At 32.0% G+C, this 23769-nt stretch overlaps 1 protein-coding gene across 1 annotated transcript in view; it reads right to left on the bottom strand.

Moving 5' to 3' along the window:
- The window catches only part of LOC123665713 (protein EFR3 homolog cmp44E), a 60304-nt gene that overhangs the window by 24272 nt on the left and 12263 nt on the right, over nt 1-23769 (bottom strand). Inside the window, exons 2-6 of the mRNA XM_045599974.1 lie at nt 8050-8254; nt 6584-6734; nt 4324-4476; nt 3819-3917; nt 2520-2674 (exon numbers count right to left, since the gene is read on the bottom strand). Of these exons, the coding sequence (XP_045455930.1) occupies nt 2520-2674; nt 3819-3917; nt 4324-4476; nt 6584-6734; nt 8050-8254 (763 nt within the window). The remainder of the gene's footprint in view (nt 1-2519; nt 2675-3818; nt 3918-4323; nt 4477-6583; nt 6735-8049; nt 8255-23769) is intronic.

The raw sequence follows: 23769 nt of genomic DNA, 5'->3' as shown, positions 1-23769 counted from the left end.
TCTCGAAACGAAGAGAATCCCTGTAGGTTAAAATGTTGTTGAGGCTTAAGCCAAGTTTCTGCGATTGATATAAGGGAAGGGAGTAATTTATTAGAGAGATATATTAGTTCATGTTTCTTACTGAGGATGCTCCGAGCGTTCCATTGTAGAAACTTGAGTGGATCCATTTTTGTTGTTTAAAATTGATATTAAAGTAGATGCAACGTGGTCAGGTATAGAATAATTATTCTTATTTATTAAATTAACGAGTAGGTTTATTAGGAGTTCCGTAATTGTGGCAGAATTGTCATATGAGTTAGTCGAGTCTGTCTGTAAAGCGTATCCATTTTCGGATTGAGGAATACTAAATTCTTTTAGGATGGCCCGATGAGCTTGTTTGTCATATCCTGGAGTTGTAATGGGTCTTGACTTAGGGTTGGAGAATACGGTTTTTTTGTAGGATGTAGTAGATGGATGAGTGACCGACTTTGAGGGAATTAAATATGGTAAAGAAGGGGAAGGGGAAGCTTTTGAGACATCTACGTACGATTTGTAAGATGCGGGGAAACTCTTAGCGGCTTCTACATAAGATACGTTCTTCTCCGCCATGACGCATTTTATCTCGGTTTGTCTTATAAATTCAGGGCATTTTTTATTTGTTGAGAAATGGTTACCGGAGCAAAAAATACATAATGAATCACCTTCCGACACGGAGCAACTATCGCCCGAGTGGTTTTGACCACACTTAAAGCAGCGCTGTTGGGATCGACACTGCATTTTAGTGTGACCAAAACGACAGCAATTAAAACATTGCACGGTTGGATATTTATATAATTCTACATTTAATGCTGTGTAGCAACAGTAAATTCGAGTAGGAAGAACTTGACCGTCAAATGTTAGGATTACCGATTGAGTCGGTTGCCATTCAGGGGATCCGTTGACCATATTTTTTTTGTTTATTCTACGAGCCTTAATAATTTTACCTATTCCAGAAGGGACTTTTAGGTTTTCAATAATTTCCTCGGGAGACCAGTCCGTTGGAATGTCTCGCACGACACCCATACGTGTAATGTTGTACGTGGGGATAGAAGCAGCATATCCATGTTCAGTAACTGAGGGACTAGTAATAAAATTATTTGCATTTTCTGCGTTGCTAAATTCTATAGACACTTTATTGCGACCTACTCGTTTTACTCCATCTCGAAGAATGCCTGAGAATCGCATGCGTTCTAGAAATTGGCCGAATTTAATAGGGTGTAATGTGGTCCCAGATGAGGGATCTCTTTCCAAACGGGAAACATGAACTAAAAAAGGGCGAATATCAGATTCAGTATATTTTATTCTATATTCGTTTTGCCTTTTTTGTTTGTTCGGAATTTCTTTTGTAGATCTTTCATTTGAAGTTGGTCGCTTCCGTGATAAATTTTCAACTGCATTAAAATCACTTAAAGAAGCTGTTAATATCGGTGTGTAAGAAAAACCCGATGTAGGCGTTGACGGTAATTGAATGTTTGAGGGTAGATGAATATCGGGCGGATCGGGAGGTTTATTTCTATCCATGATTTAAATAACTATAATATTAAATACAAACTTACCAATACACGAACAAAACACAACACAAAATAGATAAATACTAATATTATAACAAACAACAAAATAAAAAGTTGAAAATTTGCCAAAAGGAAAAAAAACAACTATCCCGCTTGACACTTTGAAGCAGAAAAAAAACAAAATTTTATTTATTTATAGCCTTTTAAATACTCAAAATTCCGTCAAAACGCCATGTTATGTCATCTGAGAGCGCGTGACGTCATTTGGAGTAATAAAAATGGGCGCGTTCCACCTAAGGCCCACAACGCCATCAATCACGACCCCTCAAATTGCCATTCCACTAACGTAAAATTTAAAAAACGCCGCGGGCGTTGTTATCAAATTTTATAAGTTGAACGCATATTTGGGCTGTGTGCTCGCAATATGGCGGCATGGCGAAAACTATCACCTCTGTTATACTCGAGTTTACTTACTAAAATCTCATGATCCACGCAATCAAATGCTTTTGATAAGTCACAAAATAAACTAATAGCATTTTTTGACCTCTCCCAAGTGTCATATATGCATATATTAAAAAGTGCCACACCAGCATCTTTCGTAGAGCGACCTCTAGTGAAACCGTATTGTACACTGTGAAACATGCCGTTTACTTTCAAATGAAAATGAAGTAGATTTAGTACAATTTTATCAATACTAACAACATCCCATTTCAATGATCTATCTGATTTTTCTTACTGGAGAAAATTTTTGATATGACACGAATAGTGAAAAGCAGTGAAAACAGTTTGTATTTTTTTTAAAGAGAAACGACATAAGACAGAGGCTCAAAAACTAGCAGAAAATCAGTGTGACGTAGCTATATGACGCCAGCAAAGCATTTGCAGATCCCCAAGAACTAAGGACAAGAGAGAGCAAACGAAGGAGAACAAAAAGACAAGTAAAAGGTACACCAACAGTACTGAAATAATCAAAAACTACAAAGTACTCACGTGAGAACAGGTCTCAACACGCTCCTAATGTGCCCGAAGGAAGCCCGGCCCACCAACTCGCGCAGACACGCCTCCGCGAGGCGCGGCGGGTCCTCCTCCAACCCGTCCCGGGTGTCCGTCTCCATACAAGAGACAGTTTCGTATTTTTCTGCAGACTGGAATTTTTCACAATTTTTCTCATGACTAAACTGGTAGAAATCTCTTTTAGAGAGTTATACCTTGCCAACTGTCATTATATCAATATTTGTTTATTAATCTATTTATTTATTTATTTATTTAACAATTTTTATATGTACAGGATTATACACAATATTTTGTCATGAAGACTCACGTATAATGGGTGTGCTTATCCCTGTAAGAGATTTCTTCCAGCACACCCAAAAAGGAACGGTTACAGACAGAAATTAAAGTAGGTAGACGTACAAACGAAAATATTAAATCACTGATATATATATATATAGCGCGCGTATATGTGTGTATATATATATATATATATATATATATACACACACACACATACTATTTATTTATTTATATGTTTATTATTTATTTATATCATTATTATTATATTATTAGATTGTAGGATTCACTTTGTTTTGCCTTTTTGATGACCCTACTCTGTTTTGTTTTAAAATCTCCTCTACTCCAAGGTTGTCTGGAAGAAATCACTTACCTAGCGATAAGACCGCCTATGTGCATGTTATTATTTTGTAAGTTTTTATTTTTTAAGATACCTATGTACTTTAACTTTTATGCACAACAAAGTATATTCTTCTTCTTCTATTTTGTATGTGTTTTTTAATTACAATATAGAGTATACAGACTCCAGAAATTCTTGATTGTAACAATCTCACAAATATGTTTTAGGAGCTCAAAGGATACCCTTTATGCCAATATTATATTATACTACTTTGGCTGACCCCGCAAACGTTGTTTTGCCATATATTTTATTAACCTACTAAATCCTCAAAAAATAAATGTTGGCCGATTCTCAGACCTACCCGATATGCACAAAAAATTTCATAATATTTTATTAACCCTCTTAACCTCCCTTGTAACTTATTATATATTAGATATAATTATATACGTAGATATTATATAAGGTATTCACTTTAATGACATTTTCTTGCACTATTTACCCTATTAAAACTATTTCTCCTCAAAAGCACACTGGAAGAGATCTCTATCAGAGATAGTTTTGCCCACTTAAATCAGTATAATATATAAAAATGTATATTTAAAGTGCAAAAGGATAACTACCAAAATTCATCGTTTTAGTGAGTATCATCAGTAACATACCTGCATGTTATAGAGCAGAGATGGCACTATCTTGTCCATATGTTGGGCTTCCCAAATATTTTCCACCAGATCGTCAGACACAGTTTTTCGTATAACACCCTGAAATAATAATCCCACGATTCAATCTTCTATTTTCACAAAATAAGAGTTAAAAGTACAGAAAATATCTCTTTTTTAAATTTTTATGTACTAATTTTTTAACACTAATGTGGTAAACAAGCATATAAACGCCTTACTGTAATTGGATACCGTAGCTGATGGAAGCCTGCAACACTAGTAAGTAGCATTATCAGTGGGTTGACAACCTTACCCCAAACCATCCAAAGAGCTCTCTACTTTAATCACCACAGGAACACAACACTGCTTGAAAACAGTATTATTTAGCTGTGATCTTCTGTAAGGTTCAGGTACTTCCTCAGTTAAGCCGCTTAAAATATTCAGCTGAATGTTTCCTGCTATGCCTTATAATCTATACAAGCGCTAAGTGAAGATTTCCAAATCTCACCTGTAACCCTTGTATCCCAGCCAACCGTATCTTTTCTCTTGTGTCCTTATCACTGTGATTGCTATGACACATCGCTGAGAACTTCGACACGAAGAAATCGTACCGACGGTGGTAAGATGGAGTGTCCTCTTCGATATTTGCGAATCGGACAAACTGATAACAATATAAATTTTATAACATATAACAATGTTTTGGTAAATAATGCACGGCCTACTTTTACCACTTAATCGTCAAATGCAAGATGTCAACAATAAGTGTAAAAGGAAAATGCCCACTCTCCATAGTGTCTCAGGCCCAATGTAGACATAAAAAAATCGTATAAATTTGAATGTTCTAAAGTCGTAACAGTATTAGATCTGGGAAAAAACTTAAAATGGCGCCATTATTGTAGAAATATTTTTCTTTAACTTTTTGGCTATTTTATATATTATTAAAATGTGCATGAAAGAAATATAATTCAAGGCCCTTTCCGAGTTTTTCAATAATTTATAATAATAAGATATTGAGTATAACAACAGGTGTATTTCAAATATAGCTTATTAAGTTTGACAAAATAGTTTTGGTGCGTTTTCAGATGGATTTTTTTTTTTCAACAATATCTTTTAACCATTATAGATTAGCATAACATTTATACTACGTAAATATTATCTTATATATCGTGCGTTTCCCTAATATGAAATTGCAATAATATAATTCAATTTCATCTCTGCCAACAAAATTATTAGTTATTTTAATATACCAAACGAATCATATTTCATTAGCTTGAAAAACGTCATTTCAGTCATCAGTGTTGCCACTTGTCACAATAAATAAATAAATCGATAAATCGGTTACGTAAATAAAAATAATGATGATTGTTTGAAAATCTTTACTGAATAAAGTAACAAACGTACACATTGGTTCTATAATAAATGTTTTCTTTTGGTTAAGTCTAATAGAATAACCACCAGCGGCCCGTTATTTTTACTTAACCTAAGTTTTTTTTTTTTTTATTTGTTTATAAACAAATAAAATAAACTTTAAATATAATATAAATCGATATAATATATATAAATCGATATTCGGATCGATTGACCATAGTTAATAGTAGTTTATGCAACTGTCATATAATGAAGGGAAACATGGGTGTGAGTTTATGAAACGAGCGCAGCGAGTTTCATAATAATAACGAGTGTTTTAATACCCGTGTTATATGCAGTTGCATACACTACTTTATCTTCACTAATGCAATTAATCAAACAACAAGAGTAAAAGCTGACAATAGTTTATTTATAATAATTGTTCAAATTTTGGATGGTACAATTCTGAAAGTTAATGTTAATTTTCATATAATTTTCTAGATTTTTCTGGCAAAAGATTGTGAGTTAATTTTGTTGCCAATTCTAGAATATCCGGAGGCGTACAAATATCATCGTCGCTATCCATTTTTAACTTTTAATTTATTAAATTAAATTCACGCGTACGTATATTGTCACAGTGATTTTGGCGCCATTAAAATCTAACCAATGAGAGCGCAGCTGCGCGCATGCGCGCGATGTTATAATGAGATTTTACGATATCGATGTGGATATTAAACCATCATGTGAAATTGCTTAAATTGAGTGTTTTGTTGTCTGCGCTATAACAGTAGTAATTATAAGTCAAGTATTGGAAACATAAGTAGAATGTTACAACATTAGTGTAGATAAAATATTTTATCTTCGGGCAATATTTCACCTCAACTTTATTATATTTATTAATAAAATTCCCTTTTTATTGAAATATTACTGATCGTAGCGGCAGTTATTAAAATATCATCAGAAATCATGTCTTTTTATGGTAGATTTGTAGTCTACTGTGGGCCTGAAATGGGCTTTCCCTTTTAGCCCAGTAATAAATGAATAAATGACCTCTAATATTATCACTTTTAAATCAATTTTTAGACCACAATATTTTTACAAATCTTACATTAAAATCACAGATATTTGATTGTTGGAAGTCGCTCAAAGATGACTAGATAACGATTTGTGCCCAGTCTTATCTTCCGTAATATCTTGGTTTTAGTCTTCGGTCTCCAAGATTACCTTGATATTTTATAATGCGATCTAGCACAGTTACAGATTCATATATTGTTCATTACCATTCGGATCGGATCATAACTAAGCTCTATCATACAAAATAATAGAAAAGGTTTAAAGAATTAACTGTTCCAAATAAATTTGAGTGTACGTCTGCTTTTTGGCAAATTAAGTTTCCATCATGTTAAGGATGAAATACTTACGCTCTGTGTAGCTAAAATCTGCAGTTGCGGGTCAGTAGACTCCAGCAACTTTTGCACCATTTTTAGGAAGCTCTCCACGAACAAGTTAAGGGTCTGCGAGTGACATGCCACCAGCAGTTGGTCCATTGCCTCCATTGCTATTATGACGAACCTGAAATGAAAGCATTCCATAGCATAATAGTAACAGACAGGCTTTTTAATCGTCTTAAAAAAGAAGAAAGGGTTCTCAATTGAATAGTTATATGAACTTATAGTAATATGAACTGTACTATAATTGTTAGTGTAAATTAAGATTGCTTTGTTGTTTGATAACATACACAATTGCATTATCTAATATATAAAATTATCGTGTCGTGCTATTTGTAGTTAAACTCCTCCGAAACGGCTTGACCGATTCTCATGAAATTTTGTGTCCATATTGGGTAGGTCTGAGAATCGAACAACATCTATTTTTCATACCCCTAAGTTTTATAACTTACACCCCCTTATGGGGGTGGAGGGGGTTTTGGGGGGATTAAGGGGCTTTATAACATATATGGCCAAACAACGTTTGCGGGGTCAGCTAGTATTTATATACCTATTAGGGTATTTCAGGACCGTTGTTTGACTACTATAAATAAAAAATAAACATAGTAAAATAAGAGAGTCCCTTGTCAGGAATACGGAAATCCAATACAAACCCAGACATGACCTATATAAAAATCTGTCGCAGCCGAGCTTCGACCAACTAACATCAGCGCTATAGCTAGATACTATGACAACTGAACAAACGATTCTCTATGTTTAATATATGTTTATTTGATGAATGTACGAGTATCTACAAAGATGATTGATGATACATACAAAAACAAATGTCAAATATGTCTATGAGTCTCATAAATCAAAAATATTCACACATATCTTTTTGAAAAATAGGTATAACTGTAATATGCGACACAACTTTTTCTTTCGTCGGTTAATTCTTGTTACGCAAACAAAAATCAATATCGAAACTGTTCAGATTAATCTAGTAATTGATAAGGTACTCTTAAACCTGACTCTAATCATCTGACCTTCAGACGTCACTTATGATACTCTATCTAGAGTGGTGTAATATCATTCAAAAAACTCATCTGTTAAAGTAATACTTTGAATGTGTCAATATTTTAGAAAAGGGAAATAAACAAAGAATTAATTATATAATCTATATAAATAAAAAATCACTAAATTTTGATAAGCGCAAAAATCGAGAACGGCTGGACCTATTCGGCTATCTTTTTTCTTTTAGGTTTCCCCTAACAATTCCTAGAATTTCTTTAATACGAAAATAAAAATAAATATTAAACACATTTTCTGAAACCTTAAAAAATTGTTATGGACTTTAAGCTTCCCTTTTTTGAAAAAAAAATCAAGTTAAACGTAAAATCCGCAAAAGGTTCAAGATACAATTGAGTCATTCAATGGGCAAAATTCCTTAATCTACATACCCATGTCTCCGCCGGTAAATATCCCTGGAGGCCTTCTGGAAAAGGTACTCGCCGATCCTGTCCAGTTTTTCCGGACTTGATAGGGAGTAGAAGGTGAGTTTCTCCATATTGGACTTGACGAGGCCATCTTGAGGCGACGCTGGGAAGATGTTGTCCACGAGTCGCTTGTAACGCGGCCGGAGCGCGGAGCAACATCCACAGCAACCTGGAAAGACGAAGATTGATTTGAGCCCAAAAACATTTAACCACATTTAATAAAAAAAAATACGCCATAATATTGGAACGCGAATAAAGTTTAGTCAGTGTGATATTGTGTATGGAACGCGTATCAAAACAGCAGAAAAGAAGAAGAAGAAATATACTTTATTGTGCAAATTACAAGCTAACATAACATACATCTTTAAAAATAAAATTTACAAAACAATATTATGCACAAAGGCGGTCTTATCGCTAGGTAAGTGATTCCTTCCAGACAACCTTGGGGTAGAGGAGGCAGAAAATATGAAAATTTAACCGAATTTAGTGAGTTTAGTGTAAAAATAACGTTTAAATACCTACGACTGTTTGTATCGGTGTAATCTATGCTATAACGCGTAAGTTTATGAAAAATTAGGTATTACGATAAAACTGTTTCCAAGTGGATAATCTTGAAAATAATTTACCAAAATATGAATTACTATTTTCAGCATTCAAATAAAACAAATTCTAATTTTATCGCCACCCGGTCCTGGTCAGTTATTTATTGTCTATGCCTCAGAATCTGGGCAGTTGCTTCTCTGTTATTGGCACTGACTTAAGTGTAAATAGATACTTTTTGGAGGGGGCTAGCCTTTGGCATTCGAAAATCGAAACAACAGCTAGACGTATCGTATTCTTTTCGAATTACGGTTAAAACGTCTTCTTAGTTACGATTAATTTTGTCAAAACTTTAATAAAATTAGTTACGACTTTAGTTAGTAATTATATATTTATTGACATTTTGTCTGTTTTAAAAGATTCACAAAAATAAACAAAACCTAGTAAATTAATAAATTTGTAATAATAATAATAATTTTAATAATAATAATAATAATTTATTTATTCACTCCTTTTAACAAAACAATTTACAGTACGTTAAGTATTCACATTTTAAACAGAAACATATACAAGTTAACGTTGGCAGCCGTAATAGTATAGACTGTGATACAGCTGAATTTATAGCTAAGCGGAAGAGTTTGGCGGTTAGGTATATCTAAGTGAATGATTCTTACAATTTTGTATAAATTGTAAATAAAGATATCAGTTATAATGAAATTATTTATTATCATTTAAATCAATCAGTATTTTAATGATAAACCACAAGATATTGATATTTGGAACAAATTTTGTGAAAATGTTTACCCCTTAGTATTAGTAAACATATTCACAATAAAAGTATTAAAAACAAATGATTAAAAAATGTGTGGAATAAATTTGTGTGTGCGTGTTTGTGTATTTGTGTGTGATTTTTATTTTATTGTATTTAATATTTACAAGAGAGACAATGTTTCAATGGCTTCGTGAATCAACCGAATAATCTTCAAATAGTGTATTTTCAATTTCTTATCAATGGTACTTTGTTCATCGTCCATAAATTTATTGCATATCGATAAGTTTTAACAGCTTGTTGCTAGCGGGTATTAAATTTTGAATTAACAATAATATATTTTATATATATTTTTAACTAGCTGACCCGGCGAACTTCGTATCGCCTAACAGTCGATTCTTTAATTTTATTAATTTTTTTTTTAGAATTTTTCTCTCCGTAAGAACCATCCTCGTACTTCAAGGAATATTTTTAAAAAAGAATTAGCGAAATCGGTCCAACCGTTCTCGAGTTTTGCGCTTAGCAACACATTCAGCGACTCATTTTTATATTATAGATAGATATCATACAGTAACAAGTGTTGCCGTAGAATCATAAGATACAAGTAGTGAATATTTAAAAACACAATCGAAACCCAAAACTTTTCCGATTTCACACGTAACAGAATATTTACGTATGATTACTTTATTTCCCGGGAGGTATCAAAAATTCACATTACGAACACCATCAATTGAGACTGAAAATCGGTACAATTTCTGACTGAGTGGTACACGATTTTAGAGCACAGCATTAAACTATTAGTAGACATTATCTTTTAAATACTATTTATTTTAATGTAATCTTTTACTACATGTACCACAATCATAATCTTTTATCGTCACTAACACAATGAATTATGTGGTTTTTTTTTTTTCACAAAAACGAATACATTGAACGAAGTCTGCAACGTCGCCGAAATATCGGGTTTGGAAACGAAAATCGCCGTAATTTTTTTTTTTTTTTTTTTTTTTATTGACTGCTGTTATGTTCCCATGATAAATGGCAATGTAATAAATCGTATTACCTATATCTAATTTATAAATATATGTTAACTGTAATACACGTGTTTCTAATACCTGTACACTGAAGAAATCTGTAAATGTTTGGTTGAAATGAAGAATTAGAAAACAATGAGGTAGATATTTTAAGTTCTGATGAAACGTTCCTAAATTAAAAAAAAAAAATTGGCAGTTATAGAAACTGCCAATAGAAGTTAAAACTTAGTATTCAAATTTGAATGTCGGTGACGGGAACGTACAATATTTTACCCATCCACAAAGCGCCTAATACACAGCACACGGTCGCTACGCGTGACGTCATGAGCATGTCGATAACGCGAGCCCATATGATTTTCCCCTACCAAATGCTCAACGCGACTAAATAGATTTTTTTCTTCAAAAATACAACATAAAATAATAATAAAAACGAGTGTGCTTTAGACCAAACGATTGAAGTAAAACTTCAACACAATAGGCATGCAGTGTGTCTTATATTAACGAAACGTAACTGGCTATGAGAGAAAGAGAGAAAGAAAACGTATGCTCGCACCTCTCTCTCTTGCTCCAGTTTTCGTAACGCTATCGTCACGCATTCAACAGCTTACTCCCCAAGTGAAACGTGCGTACAGAAGTTTTACTTCAACAAATAAATACATTCAACATATACATACGATCATCTGTTCCTAATATAGGCAACTTCAACTGATATTTTACCTTTTTTGATAATTACACATAGAAATAAACACATAATTATATTAAAATAATAATCCACATAAACTCACATGACATATAAATCGTTCTGCTTATGAAGAAACATGTCCGGTGAGCGATCTTACGCATTTGTAACGTTTTATTTATTATTATTAAAACGGATTTAAACACAATCACATAGTTTTATAAATCACAAAAAACACTTTAAATCGTTTGGATCACTGATTCATTAATATTAAGTCACTGAAATATTTGAAACATTTATTTTTAGTTACACTTTTATTTTTTAATAGATAGTGAATATTATTATTTATTTTTTTTATTTTACTTTTGATGGACACTGTTTTATAATAATTTATTTATCTGTGAGCACATAATTAATTAAATTTTTGGTTAACTTTGTTATTTATTAAAACAAACCAAAAAAACTTATTTTAATTCATTATTAATTACATCGTTACATGAAATTATTATTCATTTCCTACTATTTATAATAACTTATTTGCATATTAATGACAAAAACTTTATTAAGGATTAAAAAAAACAGATTATCTATAAAACTGACTCATACAGCGTTAGTAATTCACCTTTAAGACGGTGCAAAAAAATTAAAGTCACACTTCCTAGAACACAGTTGCAATAAAGAAAATTAAAAACATATATTTTTCTAACAACGGGAAAGACGACGTGGGAAATCACTTTGGGATGAGACTCCCTGTAAATATATCACTGCTATCGGAGCTTAAATCTTCTACGTCAGTCATGTCAAACTACTAATAAACTCAAATATATTTCTGTAGCTCAAATCAATATTCTAAAAAAAATAATATATAATGTGAGAAAATAATTAAATATATTAAATAATATATATATAAAATATTCAAAAGGAAAAGAAAAAAAAAAGAATTCCAAATACTAGTCTTAATCAAAATTATATGAAAATTGTTGAAATGAATTGCCAATAAAAGGCTAGGATTTCTTTTAATGAAATCCTAGCATGTTTCACATACAAATAGACAAAGTCATAAGATCGACAATAAAATAAAAATCAAAATCAAAACAAGTTACATGCTCAAGGTTACCAAAACAGGAAAACGTATATACTCCCAGTTATTATGTTAATGCATTGCGTGATTTAATTAATAAAATAAATGCCAGCTGAACGTTTAATATAAAAAGCAATGATAGACCAAACTATCTAGCACTCATTTACGATATATATAATCAAAAAAAGGTTTAAAAACTTATATATGGCTATAGCTGAACCGACTAACTTCCTTCTGCCATATGTACGATTTTTACTTTTTGTGTTACCCACACATTAGGAATTCTAAACATTTTCCGACACGGCCAGTCGGAGACGCGGGTTCGAACCCCGCTGGACCGGTCAATTTTAGATATGATATTCAAAAATGTTCCTTCTGCCATTTTTTTTTTCATGATTATATCGATTTTTTGCTTGCTCCTTGCCCTTGAACTAATCTAAATCAACTTAGTGGAGTAGTTTTAAGATATACGCGTTTATACATTTTTTATTTATACAGATGACCTCTAACACAGACCTCAAAAGATTAGATTTCCAATATACTACCTAAAAGCGTCACTCTCGTCCCCTATTTGTATACCCTGTCAAGGGACCGGAAGCACATACAGTACAAACACGAACAGCCAAACAACGACATACATATAGTCTCCACAAATATTTATCACGAGCGAAAATTGAAAAGCGACACCCAGTCGCCGTGACGTTACAAAAAATAAGGATTTATTGCTTTGAAACAGATAAATTCTGAAACCTCTATAGGCAATATAGCCACCTTTAGCCTAGTTCCTATATTGACTAAAACCATTGGTATTGCTCACAAGCAGTTCAATTTCCAATATGTGTGTGTGTCCAATAAGTGTTTGCAAAACGGATCGTTTTTTTTTTTTTTTTTTTTTTTTAATATAGGAAATGAAGTTTACTCTATAGAAATCTATTCTCCAAAAGTATCGTATCCTATTAGTAATCTTTACCTACCAAATGACGTGTACTAAAACACTAGACTTCAATTTAAAAATGGGTGAATCAGTGATAGAAGTCTAGTCCAGCCGGCCTAGCATGCATACAACGAGATATCTCTTGACGAGAGAGAGAGATAATGTCTACATCGAGTATTTTCTCGATTACCCTAACATGCGCACTACGAGAGACAAAATTCTCTTCCGAAGACTTCGCCTTGTCGAGTAGAGAAACATTATCAACCATAATCACAACTGAATATCATTCTTATTTCTTATGTCGTAAAGTTGAATTTACAAGGTTATTGACCAATTTCAAACGAGTGACACATGTTTTATTTAACAATGTTCTCGGCCTTTTGGCTAAGATAAAAAGTGTATATCTAATTTAAAAAATCTAATATGGAAAATAAAACGGCGTAAGTAAATGAATTTAATTATATATGTAAAACAATATGCTCGTGTTGTACTTTATATCTTGTCGCACATTAGATAATTGTTATTCTATCAAGCATTGTTTTTTTTTTTTTTTTAATTTTTAAAATTTTTTGAATTTTTGAATTTTTTTTTTTTGATTATTGATTTTACTTTTATTCTATTTAATTTTATTTTTAGTTATTGATTTTTTTAATATAATTTTGTTTTGTTTTTTATTCTGAATGTTGTATTGTCTTGTTGTACTAACCCAATATGGACTTATACTTTGGTCTGAAATAAAGTATTATTATTATTATTTAGAATAAGAAGCAACAGGGCGCAAATACGTTTTTTGTGTCATTATATGGCACACTTCACTCGACTTTTCGCATTTCCCGCTCTTCGTATACCGAAATTATATAATTATAATAGGGAAACGCCATGGTATACAAAAAATAGGCACCCGGTTTTATTTATTTTTTATTTATCGTCTTTCTCGTCGATAATATTGAAGACGAGAAGTTTCTCTTCCTAAAACGACAAAATTCGACAAAATTACGATGTCATGTTAGCTTCCGTAGAGATAAATATCACAGATCACTAAAATTTAATGATTATCTCTTCTTGACGTAACGAGAAGAGTATCGCGTGCACGCATGTTAGCTACTGTAGACATAGAGAGATAATACGAGAAAAGGGGTAGACAAAATTTTGTCGTGGCGCGCATGCTAGGCCTGCAGAAGAAAATAAATTCTAGTAAATCTTATTGACTTTTGAAACAAACTACTGAACATGCGATAGAGTAATTTCGATATTTATATACAAACAAATCGACAAACATACGTAAGCATGATAACCATCGACTCCATAAAAGTAGATCTACAATACATTTTTACACTTTATGTTAAATAAAATTATTCTTTGATTTAATAAGTCTGTAGTATCCCACTGCTGGTCATATGCCTCATCCTTCACGTAGAAGGTTCGGAGCTTAATCCACCACATTAATCGATTGATTTATCGCCTAATATGAGTAGCGATCGCTATCATGTGTCTAACGGCCGAACCCAATATTCAATCTATCTCTGGTTATGTCCTACTAGAGACAGAAATATCTATCTATCATTCATTTTACTGACCCAATAAACTTGTCGACGATAGGCAATCCTATCCTTCAAAGCTGTCTATCGACGAGAGGGAGGATAGCTTACCAGAGATAACAGTTCGTATGAAAATGACAGTGTAAGCGTCCCAATAATAATAGAGTTCTATCTGTCAGTAGCGTTGGTTATCTTTAGTAACAACAATATCCGATCTATAGTTTTCGGGGGATAACTAAGATTTATTAATTGAAGAAGTATTTTCTTTGTTTAAAATAAAATTAATTTCGAGTGAAAAATAATGGCAGACTCAAGTTCAAGTAGCAGTTCAAGTGATATTGCTCTTTTGCAACAATTAATTGAATAAAAATAAAAAATTTCCTTTGAAATAATACTTACTTTACTCATCTTGTGAATAAAACAAAAAATTTGGTGAATGATTGTATAATTTGCAATGATTTGTATAATTTGAATTTTGATTTGTAAAAAAAAAATACAAACGAAACGACGATTCAATAAAGCGTAATGGCGTCGTAGCGTCTTTTCGTGTCGTGTTAAAACGTTCCGTTACTAGATTTACCATGGATTCCATATTAAAATAATATCATTTATTATAAATTAAAAAGTCTATGTAAAAATTAATTTGTCCATATTTTTATAAAACAAGATTACTTTAATATGAATAAAATTTGTATGACAAATTTAAATACTACAAAACATCTGTGTAACATAACTGAGGCCGTCTGTGACGCTACGTATACTGGAATGTAAGGAAGAGCTCAGGTAGCCGGTCTATCTACAGCTAACTGGAGATAGTAGTCCCTTATGCGAATTATTGGGACAACTACAAAGGATAGATAGTTAGTTATTAGCAGTCGATGATAACTACCTATCTCTATCTTTAGATTGAATATTGGGTTCGGCCGTAAGACAGTGTTTCCCAAAGTGGGCGATAACGCCCCCTGGTGGGCGCTGAATTAAAAGAGACGGTAAGAGACCTAGAAAAAAATGGTGGCGTTGTGTAGAGGCTTGGGAGGGGATTTGTCATTTAATCTATAAGGAATCTCGACTGCAACTTGTGAACATCAACTATTTATTAAAAGATTGCTTAAAGGGCGCACTATAAAATAATCTATTCTCTTAGTGGGCAGTAGACAAAATAAGTTTGGGAACCCCTGGTCTAAGATAAGAACCGGGACCGACAGCTCAACGTGCTCTCCGATGCACGATGGGGAGACCCACAAGGACAGACAACGCAGTGTGACAATAAATATTTATACAAATACAAATTTCCACTCCGAGTGTGAATCGAACTCGCGACCGCTGGTATTAGGGCTAATTTTATTTCATTTAATTTTAGTGGAAGACTACTACGAACTAAGACTGGGTACTATTTATACCGAAACTCGGCACGGTTCCCTTGGGAGATTAATTATTAAAGTCAAAATGTAATCTTAGTTATAATTTATAAACGTGTAATCAGAACAGATTGAATCATTTATTAGACAGGAGATGTTTTAGAGATTATCCGCTAAACATTACAAAATCTTTCGTTAATTAACTCAAAAATTGCAGACCCTATAATTTATAACGCTCGGGATTAAATCTAAGCGACTTGAAATCCGGAATAAACAAGAAACTTTGAAAGAATTTTTTATGTTAAGCTGTTTTTTTTTTAATGTCAAATAGGCAGGCATTTGACCACAATCTCACCTGATGTTAAGTGATGATGCGGTCGAAGGTGGAGCATGCCTACCTAATAACAGCCTATTCACTCTGGCTTTGAAGGCACCCAGATTGTATCGTTCCTGTTCTGTTTTTCTTGTTCCGGCTAGTCTCTGAAACGGCTGGACCGATTTTGACAGGACTTTCACTGGCAAATAGCTGATATAATAAGGAGTAACTTGGGCTAGTTTTATTTTAGAAATTTATTTATTTTATAACTCTGCGAATTGAACAATAACTTTTTTGTTAAATTCCACGGGGATAAAATCGCGGGATAAATCGTCAATAATAAATCGTATCCTCTTTAAAATCATAGTCTGCTTTCAACGGACAGCTTATACGCGGGTATTAAATTTCATCTGGTTACTTTATTGTCAACGATGACAAATTAATTTTATAACCGAGTTCAAAATAGGATCTCTATGTTATATATTTACTAGCTGTCCCAGCAAACGTTGTTTTGCCATATATATTATGAAAATTTAGGGTTGTATGTATTTTTCAACGTCAAATCATAATAAAATAAAAAATAAATAATTTATCTAAAAATTAAAAAAAAAATGGGGTGGACTACCCTTAACATTTAGCGGGATGAAAAATAGATGTTGTTCGATTCTCAGACCTACCCAATATGCAAAAATTTCATGAGAATCAGTCAAGCCGTTTCGGAGCAGTTTTAACTACAAACACCGCGACACGAGAATTTTATATATTAGATTACCTACATCTTTAATAACATTATAAAGAGAAAAAAGTTGATTGTATGTTTGTTTGTAATTGTCAAACTCAAAATACTGAACTGATTACAGGAAATATGTCACCAATACATATATTATCACTGCGTGACTAGGCTGTATTTTAACGAAAGTAAATGGAATAATAGTCAAAATCGTGTCATCGAGGCGGTCAAAGTCGCGACATGCTAGTTTTATATATATTACCTAGTATTTACAAGTATTTTTTTTATATATATATAATTATATGATCTACACCTGGCCTGAATTAAAAGTTTTGTATGTGTATAAATAAAAATATTATTTAATACTTTGTAATGTTTTTTAGTCTAATTTGTTTTTAATTATTTTTAAATCAGATATATCTAAGTGAATATTTCTGTTTGACTTGCTATTAAAACAGACGACATTACTACAAATTAATTTTTATTTTGTAAAATACTTTTTGTAATAACATAAACTGGATATCCCACTTACTTTATCTAAACCTACTTCATAAAAACGTAATTTAATTATATTACTATTACACCAATCTATTAATAATCTCAAAATGAAACCTGAATCTATTACAAACTAGTTACAACACATACGAAATTAATTTAAAAAATAAATTTATAAAATCACAAAAAAAAAACATCACTTCAACGTACTCAAAAAAAATCTCAATAACTACAACACTGAAACAACAATTTTATTTATTTTCAACATTAAAAAAATCCAAAGTTACAACAATTTACGATGTGCCACAGAGCACGCACTTGTACGTTGTGATAACATTTATTGATAACAGAACAAGACACGAGTGATACATAATCGGTTTCGTGACACAGTTATCTTAAACTACTTTAACTATAGCAAGCGGTTAACAAAAAATTAAGTAAACACCGCGCTTTCTTTAATAGATGATCACAACTGGAACAACCTTGGCTTGGTTTGGGCAATTCTGAAACAAGTTTTTTTTCGACTAGGTTGGCAAACAAGAGTACCACCTGCCTGATGATAAGCGGCAGTAGCATCGCATGCGCATTGCCTATTCTACCCCCCACCCGATGAGATCTGGCCACCTTACTCTCCACTGGAGCACACCTCTACGTGAGAGCAATATTATTTCGCTGTGACCTTCTGTGAGGTTGAGGTACTTGACCAGTCGGGCTACTTGACTTTTTCAAAGGCATATTTCCTACTGTACCATACCTATGCATGCATATTCAAAAAATCTTTTTCACCGAATGTCGATACCGTTTTTCTCACAAAGGCAATATGAACTCTTAGGGCCTGTTTCACCGCACATAATAAAGTACAAGTTTAAGTTTTACAATTTTCTAATTAAAATATCTAAGAGATTAAATTAAATAAAAAAATAATGGTGAAAAAGAAAAATATATGATTAACTTGAATCTGTTGAATACAATGTAAAATACAAAACTAGCCCTAAATCGATGTCCAAGAAACAAATGACTCTTACAAGACTTTTCCCAAATCAATATACGAAATCCTAATGACCAAAAGATTTCGGACATTCATCCAATTTTGACAAATAATTAATAAATACTTTCGATCAAGCAATCCTTAACTACCATTCTTTTTCTCCTTTACCAGTTATTCTTGTCACAAATAATATTCCATACCGAAATTTCTAGTAGCTCAAATTACTGTTAAGACATTTGACCGATCCCCAAAAGGCCTAAAAACCTATAACCATTTAATGTAATCGACAAAATAATGTACCTTTATTTGGTAAAAATAATAACTTAAGTGATTAATACCATATAGTGGAGAACGTAGGATTATTTTTATACGGTATTATAGCAAGACATTTTCCTATGAATTGGAGCTGAATTAGCCGCTTCATTGAGTCGAGCACTCATCGTCCTCAATACAACAATTTCTCTGTTTATTTCTGTATTACTTTTTTTGTCATCCGTTTAATAATACCCAGGTTTCTAAAACGCAATTACAATGATGCGTTTATTTCTATCCATAATTTCGTTTTGATACTTTTAATTTACTTTATTTCATTACGTTACATTTGTAAAACTTTTAAAGTAAAAAAATATTATAAAATTTTATTTATTGTAACTATATAAAAAAAAATTTGAGTCGTTGAATATATAACAATTCCTTGAAAAACATTTAAAAACGACAAATTTATCAATTCTCACCAAAAATCACCTAAATAATGACAAATTCCTATAGAACTAGATTATGTATGGCAAGTGCTTGAAAATACGTAAGACACTGAGACATTATCAAACACAAAGAGCGACCAATTTTTAGCTAATTAATACTATCTGGACGATTCATCAAATATGAACAAAAACAGCATTTTTTCTTTATAATGCGTGTGAAAATTCCATAAAAGGTACGAGGAATACAACCTTAAATTATGTGTGAAAGTTTAGAACAATGTACTTAACTCTCTAATACCATTTTAATTGCCACGGTTATATCATTGAATACTCCCATCTTGTTTACTAAATGAATCAATCCACCGTCTGCTCTTCTATAAGTTAAGGCAAACAACTGAACTTATAACGAAATCTTACAAGAATGGAATGAAATAGAACATACTAGATAGTCAGCTAAATGCGAAGTCATGCAATAATTTTTAAAATAAAATAAGCGACATTCAAAAGCCGATATACTTATCTTGGTCTGAAAGAATATCATATTTACTTTTACTATTTAAAAACAAACTAAAAATATAACCCAATTCTGGTCGAGAGACAATAAGCATCTGCGCATTAAAAATATTACGTCTGTATCAACTCTTCAAATTCAAACAGCTTACTGTGAGATATTACTCCTGTAACAAGGTTTGGATACACACAATAACAACCACAGACGTCTAGACCACGGCAAACATCTCTATGACCTATAAAAACATTTGTCATGTGCGAAGATCCAACTCGCGATCACTAGCGCATCAGCCACTTGCTGCGACCTTTATCTCCTAAAATAACCTTATCTGTGACGAATATCTACAAGACGAATCGTAAGTGATATGACAGTTTACTGTAATTTTTTCAAAAATCTTAATATAAATAAATTATTTGTTATGTTACGCTGTTTAAATGTTTATAAATACTTTTATATATTTTATATTATCACAGCCTTAAAAAAATTATCTAATTTCTCGAGTACAGATCGAGAGTTACTTGATACACTATTGTAAATAACAGCCCATTGCAATAGATATCTACCCTCTTCGGTTTTACTTGCTGGCGATAGATATAAGAAAGAATTCGTATGGATTTTATGACAAAATTTAATCTCTGGTAAGAATTCGGAGATAGAGTACTATAATTGTGTTTGCTCGCAAACGAAAAAAACCGACTTCAATCACATCGACAAGTAATACAACGCAGGTAGACGAAAGAAGTGTCAAGTAAGTACGCATTATTCGAGATAATTCAAAAAGTACTTGTCAGATCTCCATTAAATTAAAATGTGACCACATGATGATAACCTTCTTTTTAGAAGTCGGTTGAAAACCGACCGTAAGTCTTGGTAATCCTCGGTCATTAAAAGTAAAGCTAGTTCAACAGTTAAATCTTTATAGCCATCTATACACATAAATAAAATTGGAGTGTCTGTTTGTAAAATTAAAATAACCGCTTTTACTAAATGCAAATGGATGCATACACGGTACATATACCAAAATAACATTTTTTACTATGTTGTCTGTCTGTCTGTCTGTTTGTTTCGGCTAATCTCTGAAAGGGCTGGACCGATTTAGACGGGACTTACACTATAACTGATGTAATAAGGAGTAATTTAGGCTACTTTTATTTAAGATATTTTTTTATAGCTCTTCGAACTAAACAATAACTTTTTGTTGAATTCCACGCGGACGAAGTCGGACACAGCTAGCAGGAGATATAATAAATGCATTTTATAGATTTACTTAATCTATCGAGTCTGCTGGAATCTTTGATCGAAATCTGATATGCGGCCTATGATATCAGATTTGCATCCGATCATAACCTTTCACTGATACGTAAACCTAATCTTTATACGTCCTATCTGAAAATATTTATACCGTGATTTCGTTAAAGCAAATGTAACAAATTTGGACGGATTTCAAGTATCTACAAATTATAAAACAAACCATCTTTTGTCTAAAGATCATTGACTACTTACGCTGCTATGAATTTGAGATCGCGTGGGTCGTTACCAAACCTAAAATTTAGTACTTTCGATATCAGTTGATTTCATATTGTCAATTGAAAAATCATTTTGTTAATAGTACAATATTATTATTATTTGACTTATATTACAAAACGGTTCCGCTGGCTAGCAATGTTTTTTTTTTCTGTAAATGTATTAATTTAACTTTATATAGTTTTTTACGTAGTATTTTTCGATGCATTGCGTTACTTTTTTAAATTATAACGGCCTATAGTTACTACAGAATCATGCCGTAGATAGATAATTTTACCAACCGTAAAATATGTAGTACAGGATTGCGGACAACTGGAATATTTAACATAACTCGGGTACTCGTATATGTCCAGCAATAGACGGTTATAGTCTGAAGCGAAGAGGAGAAATTTGGTCTTGCTCTATGTAATAACCTTTTAAATTAAATTAGTATGTGATCGAAATTAGGAAAAATAGACAAAATTTTTCTGCATATATAATAAATGATATATAATCTTGACTGAAATATCGAAAAATCGGAACTAACATCACTGAATCTTGAAATAAGGGATAAAATTATACAACGATTACCATTTATTTATTTACTTATTTTAAGTTTGATCGTAGCAAATAGGTACGCATTCTTAAAATATTACGGAACTTCTGCAGAAGTCTAAGAAGTTGATATATTTTATGGAAATTCACCAGAATAATTTTATTTTAACGAAACATTGTATGTTCCGTGTATTAATTATTTTGTTATTACACCAATTTTAAGCCTATACCATTACACCATTCAGCTGTTACAAGATGATGTAACATATGGAAACATACCTACATTATGAAACCTTCGCAAAAGAGCAATTTAAAATTTAATTTGTACATAAAGTATATTTCTACATGTTTTATGATAATTTATTCTACAATGCACTCAATGAATTATTAAAGACTGACTTAACTTTGATGTTTACGATTAAGACGATACTATAAAGATTATAATCATACTAACTCACCGTTTATGATTAATTGAAAGACTACCTGTTTTTTTTTTTTTTTTTTTTTTTAAGTTAAATCCTCTTTGTATTATAACCAAATTTATTTAAGAAAGTTATAAGCTGTAAACTTTCAACCATCGCGCAGCACTTCCTTGAATCACTAACTGAAAAATGGCGTATTAAAATACATCTGGCAGTACAAAATTGTATAAGCGATAATAAATAATTAACGTAGAAGACGATATTTCAAGATTTGACAGTAACTTCAACAAACAACCGCCATTTTTCCGCTGTGTTTATAAATAGTTTAAAATAATTGTGTTTGCTCGCATACGAAAAAAAACCGACTTCAATTACATCGACGAGTAATACAACGTAGATCGACGAAAAAATAGTCAAGTAACTACGCGTTATCAAAGATTAATCAAAAAGTAGTGATCAGATCTCGATAAAATTTATATGTGACCACATGACAAACATCAGCTTTCGATTAAATTAAAATTATCAAAATCGGTACACCCCGTAAAAAGTTATTGCGGATTTTCAAGAGTTTCCCTCGATTTCTCTGGGATGCCATCATCAGATCCTGGTTTCCTTATCATGGTACTAAACTTGGAATATCTCCTTTCCAACAAAAAAAGAATTATCAAAATCGGTAAATCAAGTAGAAAGTTATGCGGTATACTACAACGTAGGTCGATGAAAAAAGCGTCAAGTAAAAACGCATTATTAGATAAATTGACACCCACCACCTTTCGATAAAAACAAAAAATAGTCGAAATCGGTCCACACGGTCAAAAGTTCTGATGTAACATACATAAAAAAAATACTGTCGAATTGAGAACCTCCTCCTTTTTTGGAAGTTGGTTAATAAAGTTAATATGAAGACACTAAACGCTTCTATTGTAAAACTAAAGTTCAAGAAATCTATAGGGCAGAGGAGTATGCTACAACTAAATCACTTTATTCACGGTATCAAATAAAATAAAATAAAACAATTTTCTCTGATTAGCATTTCTGAATCATCATTTTAATATAGAATTATTTATTATAGTCAATGAGATTAGATTAATAATTTTGAAGCATAGATTCTGTTGAATGTAATCGGCAAGAAACTCAAAATTTACCCTCAAATTATACAATATAAAGCCACATACATCTAGAATACAATAATTATATACCACATAATATATAACCACAGCAATAACCGTCAATAATCCCATCTCTCGTTATTGGTTAATCAATACCTACACGAATACATATATATGAACACCGCAGACTATTATGAGGTTGACATTTATCGGGTAACCTAGATATTTAAAATAGGATATCCACGACGGAAACATCTTCTCCGAAATACACATATGTACGTATACGATCATACTAGTTTCTCTGATTAAAATTGGTTCTAGTATTTTTCAGTTCACCTGTAAACGAACTTTAATCATAGTAGGTAAATAAAGAAAAAGGGGGAGATACCCAGTAGGGAGATGCTACAAGCTGAATCAATCA

This window comes from Melitaea cinxia, chromosome 24 (assembly GCF_905220565.1).
Source record: "Melitaea cinxia chromosome 24, ilMelCinx1.1, whole genome shotgun sequence".
Taxonomy (NCBI): Eukaryota; Metazoa; Arthropoda; class Insecta; order Lepidoptera; family Nymphalidae; genus Melitaea; species Melitaea cinxia.
The sequence above is the reverse complement of the archived record's forward strand: the minus strand, read 5'-3'. Positions and strand labels throughout refer to the sequence as shown.